The 10,793-nt window shown below is 46.3% G+C and overlaps 1 protein-coding gene across 1 annotated transcript in view; it reads right to left on the reverse strand.

The window, feature by feature from the left end:
• Positions 1–7,980: 7,980 nt before the first annotated feature.
• Positions 7,981–10,793, reverse strand: part of LOC123136611 (putative callose synthase 8) — a 22,512-nt gene continuing 19,699 nt past the window's right edge. The window contains exons 39-42 of the mRNA XM_044556034.1: positions 10,499–10,502; positions 8,822–9,664; positions 8,552–8,737; positions 7,981–8,473 (exon numbers count right to left, since the gene is read on the reverse strand). Of these exons, the coding sequence (XP_044411969.1) occupies positions 8,243–8,473; positions 8,552–8,737; positions 8,822–9,664; positions 10,499–10,502 (1,264 nt within the window). The 3' untranslated portion in view covers positions 7,981–8,242. The remainder of the gene's footprint in view (positions 8,474–8,551; positions 8,738–8,821; positions 9,665–10,498; positions 10,503–10,793) is intronic.

Genomic DNA, 10,793 nt, shown 5'->3' on the forward strand with positions numbered 1-10,793 from the left:
CTACCTGTGGAGGGGGGTGGCTTATATAGAGTGCGCCAGGACCCCTGCCAGCCCACGTAGGAGAGGGTTTAAGGTGAGTTAAGTCCGGGGCGTTACTGGTAATGCCCCACATAAAATGTCTTTACTATCATAAAGTCTACTTAATTACAGGCCGTTGCAGTGCAGAGTGCCACTTGACCTTCTGGTGGTCGAGTGAGTCTTCGTGGTCGAGTCCTTCAAGTCAGTCGAGTGAGTCCCTCGTTGGTCGACTGGAAGGTGACCTCTTCTAAGGGTGTCTTTGGGAAGGGTACTTAGATCAGGTCTGTGACCCTCCCCTAGGTACATGACCCCATCAAGTATCATATATCTTATCTGCATTCAGTTCATATAAATACTAGGGTTCCTTCATATCCCCGATAATTAGGGAAATTACTCAGACATAGAGGCACGAGACATCATCGAGGTGTTCATGGCAATAAAGATGAATGATTAATGTTATGCACGTATAAATCCACATTAGGGTTCGGGATTATAACGAGGTGAATGGAGGAGTCGATATTGAGGACCTGGATGATGATGATGATGATGATTGGTGTCATGGCCTCTGTGATCAATGCCATGGCAAGGTGGTGCCCTTCTGTCGAATCCCCCTCTGGACCACTTTTGGTGGTGGGGTTTCTACTTCTGTTTCGTGACTTGGAGCCTCTTCATTCATCAAATATGAGATCTGATTGCACGGGTGGAAATACGACGAGGGGGAGGCGATGCCATATGGTACAACTGCTGGTACAAGCGGGTGCGCTCATACTGCGCGTCATATTCTCTTCTGGAGAGGCTAACGCATCCTAGTTTGAAACGATTTTGCTCATTTATAAAAATGATTTGGAATAATTAGTTTTAATTTAGAAAATGGTTTCACTTATTTTTGAAAACTGATTTCACTTATTTCAACCAAAAAATCATATAAAAATACAATTTCACTTATTTCAAAACATTGGTTTCACTGAATTAAAAAAACTTATTTCACTTATTCAGAAACCTGATTTTACTCATTTAAAATGTTGAAGTTAAAACATGTTTGAAATGCATCCAAGTTTGATCTTGTTCTAAAGCTCTTGGTGCCAGGAATTCAAATATGTAAAATGTTTAAAAAAACAACAGTATAGTTTAAATGATATGAATGATTTTTCTTTGACTATGTACTGCAGGGCAAAAGCCCCACAGTCTTTTATTATATAAAAACAGAAGTTACAAAAGTCTGCTGAACTAAGAAAGAGAACATAACTTACCTACAAAGAAAGTTAAAAGGTAACAGTCTATACAAGGGAGGTAATCCAGCTCAATAGGTCCTCCCTGTATTTACATTTGATCCTATGAGCTAGGAAAGTTATGTCATATATGAAACTTCTTCTCCATGCAGCAAATGTAGGCCTGTCATTTCTCAACACCTTCCCATTCCTGATGATCAAAATATTTCAAGCAACAGTGAACACAACCTCAGTGAAGAATGGTTTGCCAAAGTCCCTCCTAGCTATCATAGCCATGTGAGACCAGGAACTGTTATGCTGCAGCATCCATGGGATTCCAAGATGGTTCACCCAAGTTACATTCAAAGAAAATGTGTGATCTATCTTCATGGAGCAGAAAAGGACACAAAACACAGGTACCATTATCAACATGCCAGTGACACCTTTGCAACATGTCTCTTGTGTTAAGTCTATCCATACAAATGATTGAAATTGCTAAAGAGAAAATAAAAGGCAAGGATTTATACCACTCCACCACATGCAACGTCAGGGGAGGCTCTCTCGCGCCTGACACGGCCCCACCGACCTGACATTGATTTGACTAAAAACAGAAAGACAAGAGCTGATTTGAACTACTCACTCCGTCGATAATGCAAGACGTTTTTTGACATATTATGGGATCGGAGGGAGTAATACTTCGATTTTCACATGCATATGGTCCCACAACTTTACATATGGCAGCACCTCATTGGTAGCAAGACCACCGGTAGCTACCCAAACCGGTACAAATGACTTTGCATGCATGCAACACATTGAATGAACATGCATGTAGATTAGGGTGGAGGACTACAAAATAAAATTTGCAGAAGGATGAGGTATTTTGCAAAATTTTAGTAGATCCTACGGCATCTCGCCTCTCTCGCGTGTGGATGTAAGACAATAATTTTTGGGGAACCAGCACAACCCTCTAGGGGTGGCTTATCTCATTATATATAATGGTTGTGTTACAATATGTACCATATACGTACATAGGTACAGAAGCTATACATAGTCTAACACCCTCCCTCAATCTTAGCCACTTTCTAAAGAACTGAGAAGGGTAAGATTGTGCCTACAAGCCTCAAACTGTGGCAGCGGTAAAGGCTTAGTGAAGATGTCTGCAAGTTGATCCTTAGATGAGATAAACTTGATCTGGAGTTGCTTCTGTGATACACGTTCCCGTACAAAGTGATAGTCAACTTCAATGTGTTTCATTCGGGCATGAAATACTGGATTTGCAGAAAGGTATGTAGCACCAATGTTATCACACCAAAGAATAGGAGGCTGTGGTTGAGACAAACCCAACTCCTGAAGCAAAGACTGCACCCAAATAATCTCTGCAGTAGCATTAGCCACAACCTTGTACTCAGCTTCAGTACTGCTACGTGACACAGTAGCCTGTTTCCGAGCACTCCAGGTGATCAAATTAGAGCCAAAGAATACTGCATAACCCCCCGTGGATCGCCTGTCATCTGGGCTACCAGCCCAATCTGCATCAGAGAAGGCCGAAAGGACCCGAGAGGAAGTCGGCCGAATATGCATACCAAATGTCAGGGTGAACTGAACATAACGAAGAATGCGTTTAACAGCAGCCCAATGAGTATCTCTGGGAGCCTGAAGATACTGACAAACCCTGTTAACAGCATAAGAGATATCTCGTCTCGTGATCGTCAAGTACTGAAGTCCACCAACAATGCTCCTGTACTCTGTGGCATCCGCAGGAGACAAAAGCTCACCATCAACAGCTGTTATCTTGTCGGTAGACGACATGGGTGTGGTGGTCGGTTTGCACTTCAGCATGCCAGCTCTTTGTAACAACTCCAAGGAGTACTTCTTCTGCGTAAGGACAAGACCAGTAGCACGAGAAGTGACCTCAACTCCAAGAAAGTAGTGAAGCTTCCCAAGATCTTTGACCGCAAAATCAGCACCAAGAGAGCAGACAAGAGCATCAGCAGCATACTGAGAAGAGCTGACAAGGATAATATCATCGACATATACCAAAAGATACATAGTGACTTCTGGCTTCTGTAGAAGAAATAATGAAGTGTCAGCAGTAGACGGCACAAAACCATGAGCACGAAGGGCAGAGGCAAGGCGGGCATGCCAGGCACGAGGAGCTTGCTTCAAACCATATAGTGCTTTGGAAAGACGACAGATATAGTCAGGACGATCAGGATCAGAGAAACCAGGCGGCTGTTTCATATAAACCTCTTCCTCCAAAAATCCATGTAGAAAAGCATTCTGCACATCAAGTTGACGAAGTGACCAACCACGAGAAACCGCAATGGAGAGAAGAAGCCGAATAGTGGTAGGCTTGACGACAGGACTGAAGGTGTCCTCATAGTCAAGACCATGACGCTGCCGAAAACCGCGAGCAACAAGTCGCGCTTTGTAACGCTCAATAGATCCATCTGAATGCTTCTTCACTTTGAATACCCATTTTGAGTCAATAACATTTACCCGTGGTGGTGGAGGAACGAGAGTCCATGTCTTGTTACGAAGAAGAGCATGAAACTCCTGCTCCATAGCCTCTCGCCAATGTGGAATGCGCAGGGCAGGCTGATATGAGCGAGGCTCAAAAGATGGATCCGCAACAGCAGCAGCCAAACAAGCAGCGAACCAAGCAACCGTACCATCCTTACGTTCCTTAGGTTTGAAAATGCCACTGCGACTGCGTGTATGTGGTCGGGACACAGGAACCACCGAGGTCGACGGAGCAGCCTGCAACGGGCTGGAGGACGGCGACGTTGACGAGTCAGCCGGTGACGAGGAGCCAGTCACGGTAGTCTTGGACTCGGTTGGCGAAGAAGGCCGACCCACCGGCGAAACCGGCAGAGCAGACGAAGCAGCTGGCGACTCCGGCATCACAGACCGGGCCGATGGCGAGCTCGGCATAGTGGGCCGTGGCGCGGCCGGTGTCGCGGGCCGATCCGCTGATGAAGGCGACGTGAGGACCCGAGCCGCGGGCGAAGACGGCGTGACGGGCCGAGCCGCAGGCGAAGACGGCGTGACGGGCCGAGCCGCGGGCGACTCGGCGGCCGCTAGCGAAACGGACCGAGCAGTGGAGATGCTCGGCGCGATGGGCTCGTCGGGTGACCATGCATGGGCACGCGAATCGATGCCATGCAACATAGGGCGATCGACGTGCCCACCAGAAGACGACGATGATGATGGTGAATCCTCCAACAGCTCCAAACGAGCTCCACGTCTGGTTCCTGCACCATGGTTAGGTAACAGCAAAGGAGAGTATGCAACATCATCAAATTGGTCAGAAGCAACAGAGGATGAATGCAGGGATGATGGTTCGACAGTGGACACAGGAAGGTTGGCAAAGGGAAAAACATGCTCATCAAACACGACGTCCCGAGATATATAGACACGATTAGTGGGAACATGAAGACATTTGTAACCTTTATGAAGAGAGCTATAGCCAAGAAAAACACACTTCTTAGAACGAAACTCAAGCTTGCGCTTGTTATATGGACGAAGATGCGGCCAGCAAGCACACCCAAATACCTTGAGAAAGGTATAATCAGGTTGTTCATTAAGGAGAACCTCAATGGGAGTCTTCATGTTTAAAACACGAGTAGGAGTACGGTTGATGAGAAAGCATGCAGTGGTGAAAGCATCACTCCAAAACCGAAAGGGAACAGATGCATGGGCCAAAAGAGTAAGACCAGCTTCAACAATATGACGATGCTTACGTTCGACTGAACCATTCTGCTGATGTGTATGTGGACATGCTAAACGATGAGCTATCCCAAGCGACTGAAAGAAAGAGTTGAGGTTGCGATACTCGCCCCCCCAGTCTGACTGGACATGAACAATTTTGTGCTTGAGAAGACGTTCAACATGTTTTTGAAACTGAACAAAAATATCAAACACATCAGATTTGCGTTTAATAAGGTAAAGCCAGGTAAAGCGACTATAAGCATCAACGAAACTGATATAGTAATTATGACCACTGACAGAAGTCTGAGCAGGACCCCATACATCTGAAAACACAAGTTCTAAAGGATGTTTCACCTCACGACTGGACTCCGAAAAAGGAAGTTGATGAATCTTCCCCTGCTGACAAGCATCATACACTGCTACATCTTTATTACTAGACAAACTAGGAAGCTCATGACGACGCAAAATATGACGGACAATAGGTGTGGCCGGGTGACCAAGACGAGCATGCCACTGTGACGGAGAGACCCGAACTCCACTGAAAACACGAGCGACACCAGGATGCTCCAGACGGTAGAGGCTCTGGCACAACCGCCCGCTAAGAAGAATGTCCCTCGTGCCCCGATCCTTAATAAAAAGATCAAAAGGGTGAAATTCACAAAGCACATTATTATCACGTGTGAGTTTAGGAACTGAAAGAAGATTACGGGTCACAGATGGAACTCGAAGAACATTGCGAAGCTGAAGACTCCTATTGGCATGTCTAGTGAGAAGAGATGCTTGACCAATATGAGAGATGTGCATACCTGCTCCATTGGCGGTGTGGATCTTGTCGGAGCCATGATAGGGTTCACGAGTGTGAAGCTTCCCCATCTCGCTGGTTAGATGCTCTGTCGCCCCAGAGTCCATGTACCAGTGTGGATCGATGGAGTAGGACTGAGTGTGTCCCTGTTGCTTCTGCGGCGCGGGACGATCAGCCATGGCGACCTGACGGGCATTGTTGCGTGTATCTTTGCCGTCATTGCCAAGACCAAGGAAGCTTCGCTGGAAGCGCTTATGACACTTGGAGGCCCAGTGCCCATCGCGGCCACAAAGCTGACACACACGTGGACCGCCAGCCCCCGGTAAGGTCGCAGTAGGTGGGGGGGGGGCGAGGCGGGCGACGGTGGCAGCCCCAAGGAAGACCGGGGTGATGAAGAAGAGCGGCCACCCTTGGTGGCGGCGTTGGCCGAGAGGGAGCCAGTGCCCCTGGTGCGGCGAGTCTTGACCCGTTGCTCAGTGAGAAGGAGCCGAGAGAAAACCTCGTGTGCCAGCATGGGTGTCGAGTTGCCCCGCTCGTTGATGATCTCGACTAAGGCATCATACTCCTCATCAAGACCATTGACAATAAACGAGTTGAACTCGGAGTCGGTGAGGGGCTGTCCAATGGAGGCCAATGTGTCGGCGAGGCCCTTGACCTTGTTGTAGAACTCAGTGGCAGTGGAGTCAAGCTTCTGACACTCTCCAAGCTGACGACGGAGTGCAGAGACACGAGCCTGGGACTGCGCTGCAAAGGTGCGCTCAAGGATGGTCCAGGCCTCATGAGACGTCTTCGCGAAGACAACAAGGCCGGCAACTGCCGGCGAGAGCGACCCCTGGATGGAGGAGAGGTTCGCCTGGTCCTGCCCCGTCCAGACGCGATGGGCTGGATTGTAGACCGGACCGTGCACGCTGTCTACCAGCGCGGGTGGGCAGGGAAGCGATCCGTCGACGTAGCCTAGCAGGTAGTGACTCCCCAAGAGCGGGAGAACCTGCGCACACCAGAAGATGTAGTTGTCGGCGGAGAGCTTGATGGTGATGAGATGACCGAAGTGAAACGGCGGCGGCGAAGACGATCCCATCGAGGAGGCTGCCTGGGGTGCAAACACCATGGAGGCAGCCGGAGGCACCGAAGCCGATGCGGGAGGAGGCGGGACCGCAGCCAGGGCGGGCGCCGCAAAGCTCGCGGCCGGTGCGGACGCCGCAAGGCCCGCGGCCGGGGCGGACGCCGCCAACCCCGCCAGCGGGGCAGTGTGATCCGCTTGCGGCAGGAGCGGCGGGACGACGCCTGCGGAGTCCGCAGCGGACGGCGGCGCCGCGGTGTGGACCACGAGGTCACGCCCAAGCGAGGACGCCGGCGGCGTGGAGAAGACGGAGCCGATGCTCCTTGTCCCGATCGGAGCCGGAACAGAGACGGCATCGAGCGGGAGGTTGAGCAGAGCCGCAAGAGAGGCCGGGAGGAAGCCCGCAGCAGTGGAACCGGTGGTGGCGGCGCTCGACATGGCGGCGGCGCGATCGGTGGCGCGGCGGCGGCGGTGAAAGCGGCGGCGGCGGCGGCGGCGGTGCGGGTATTAGGGTTTAGAAGCGGAAGCGATCGTAACCTAGCGTGATACCATGTAAGACAATAAGTTTTGGGGAACCAGCACAACCCTCTAGGGGTGGCTTATCTCATTATATATAATGGTTGTGTTACAATATGTACCATATACGTACATAGGTACAGAAGTTATACATAGTCTAACAGTGGATCACATAAACACAGGGTGCTTTGCCATAAAAACAGTCCAGCTAAAACCACCCCTCTGCGAACTCAGCACACCACATATTTCATCTGACGTGGCTTCATTTCGGGGTCGATTTGAACCAAAAGTGAGCATGTGAGACAGGTTTAGCATTACAAAATTCTAAGTTGCCAGTTTGTGGGCTAGAATGTGAGTACGCAGGACAAGTTAATGTACCGCAAGTGCATTTCACTTGAAACTAAGAACGTTGCTCCTAGAAACTTGTCAATGGACACACATAAACAGCGAGAACACTTCACTTTTCCAAGAAATAGACCCATTTTTGCAAAAATATAAGTACAAAAGGGACCCATGTTCCTCTAATATATACTACTCCCTCTGTTCACTTTTATAAGGCCTTGAAGACATTTCAGACAGGGTGCAAAGTAGCTCATTTTCAGTTGTCTGAAATGACTTATAAAAGTGAACGGAGAGAGTATCTAACATGATTTGTCCAACAGCAATAGTACAACAGTTCCACTTTTTCTAAAAAGCCAAAAAGTATAACGCTTTCGTATTACATGAATGGTACTGAGGATACAATGTAAGTCTACATCAAAACTGAGCTGTTAGATTGGTCAACGACATGGACCAAAGAATGATGTATGATACAGTAATAGTACCACACAATATATTTACACCACAAAATACAGAGGCTTATTATCATCCTGACCAACCAATACATCATATTCACAAATCCAGTTCTCATCCGCATGAAACCATCAGTTACCTCCGCTTAGTTTTACCAATAATAAAAGGTTGGATCTGCAGTTGCCGTGAAAACGCTCTATTGAAAAGAACCCGAGTTTGGATAGCTGAGATAATAGGCATCCATGCTAGTACAGCAATTGGAAAAAATAGCAGTGTACCCATTCCGTAGTCATAAGCGTGAGCAATGACCTGAATAGGCTCCCATATTGCATAGTATTCTATTTTCGGCCTCAAAACCTGAACAATCTGTGCAGTAAGGAGGGAATTAGGGCAATTGTGGAAGAGAATGTTGAACAATTGGTAGAGTGCATTATTGATACTTACAAGGAGGAGGCCCCAACCAGTTGGAATGAACGCAAGGCAACAGACGATCAAATCCATGATGGATAGTTTGCACAGGCAAGATAGAAGGATAAAGGAAGTCACTACTGCCAGGAATGTCAACAACTTTATGAACCTGAAGATGAGTTGGTGCTTTGAGCTTAACTGACGACTAGCACAATTAACAAGCTGCAGAAAATTCAGAAAAAAATCAGTATAACGGTGAAGTATCACAGTTGCCGGAAACAAAGACATTCAAGACGAAGCGTATACCTTGACCAGCCCAACAATGGAAATTATCACAACCCAAGAAAGCAAGTACACAAGAAAATTCTTGTTATCATGAGATATCTTGAGATGATAGACAAGTCCATACTGATAAACAAAGAACCGTAAACAGAGCAATACTTCAATAATCCTAGAACTAAGCACCGAGTAGCGGAGATGCGCATTCTCAGCATTCCACCATGACTCCCAACTCTTTTCTGGTTGCACACCTATTCCCCCTTGGTTCATCATCCATCTATTCCAATCTGCCCAGTCGTCAACAATCTTGTGCCAAGCAAAACCAGCTGGATTGAAAAGAAAAGGTGCGAACAGCCAAGTCATTGCCATAAACCATGTTGAATATGTGACCATCACATGAAACTTTCCATCAGATTTCCTAAATAGGTGATAGATTATCAAAAGGAAGATCAGCTCAAAAGCTTTGACAAAGTGACTCCGAGAGTACAACTGATAGTTTTCTGTAAAGCTCGCATGAAAAACTACAAATTTACGCCCCGTTGGTCGATATTTAGCGCCACCATGAAGAATAGTACGCCCATAATAGTGAGCTTTTGTTCCAAGAGAGAATGTGAAAAAAACTGAAGCAACCTGCAGTTGCATGAGGATGAAGTCACTCAAAGCTGCTCTGAAACCCTTCTCCAACCCTAGCTCCATCACCATAGGTAATCCTGTGAGCAGTCCCAACTGAAGAAAAGATTGAGATGCAAGGGCTGTTTCTAAGGACTTCATATTCTGGTGATGAGCTTTAATCAGCAGAGCACTCTGTAATCCACTGAGAACCAAGTATAGTTGTCCATATAGGAAAACATAAACACCTACAACTGATATCTGTACAAGATAAAGATCCATTGAAACAATAAGAATCACTGTTGGTGATAATCTCAAAGAAATATTATATGCAAGGAGTCACTTAAAAATGCGTATGCAAACAGAAATATAAAGTATTAGTATTCTGATAGGCCACGTGGATCATTATTACAAATATAAGCAAATAAAAGTCATATGATTAACCTAAAAGAATTCATCGAGTGACTTTTCTGACCTGTAGACAGGAATGTGCAAAAGTCTAAAAGGTACTACCTCTGTAAACAAATATAAGACATTTCAGGGAGGGACTAATATTTGTTTACAGAGGGCGTAATATTTTTCATATTAAAAATCAAACATTAGTAAAAAAAATGTAAAGATTGTAGCAAAGTGACTAGTTCAAAATTCAGGTTTGAACCTCCTAATTTACTTCAAGTACAATTTGCCCTATACATGAGGCTGGATTGGTCCATCAGCATTTGTTTGAGAAATAGCATGTTTGGTTATCCAATGATATATGTGGCATGAAGCAATTCCTCATCGTGTATTTTTTCTAGGGCTTCTTAACTGGTGAGACTTTCACACCTGGTTCAAACGAGGATAATCAACATAAAACAGACTATTGGTATATCTCTCGAAAAAGAAAAGTGAAGTTTTGTCTGGCCAATAATGACTAAATCAATCTTGGAAGCAGTTCACTTTAAACTACCAATTTTCCAAAGATCGAGCTGGCAGGTCTTAGGAGAAACATTGTTTATACTGGAACAGTGGCGGAGCCAGGAATTTCCTGCTCGGTATTCCTTGGTATTCATTTGTGCAATACAGTAGCAATATGGCAACAAATATGCAGCAAGCTAGGAGTAGTATATCAATGAATCAGTAGTTCTTTGGTATTCCATGGAAGTCCAGGGAAGACCCCTGGCTCCGCCACTGTACTGGAATCCATGAACTACACTTAGATAAACACTTTTTTCATTCTATGTAAGATTTGAACCAAAGGTTGTCAGCTAAAAGATAAGGTGTTAAATGGAAGGAACCAAAATTCTTTTTTCCCCTATCGATGATTCTTGTTCATCTTTCTTTTCACATATTTTTTGTAATTTCTCAGGAATTGGCACACATTATGTTCTAACTGCAATGCTTCTGGGCA

The sequence above is a fragment of the Triticum aestivum genome, chromosome 6B (assembly GCF_018294505.1).
Source record: "Triticum aestivum cultivar Chinese Spring chromosome 6B, IWGSC CS RefSeq v2.1, whole genome shotgun sequence".
Classification (NCBI taxonomy): domain Eukaryota; kingdom Viridiplantae; phylum Streptophyta; class Magnoliopsida; order Poales; family Poaceae; genus Triticum; species Triticum aestivum.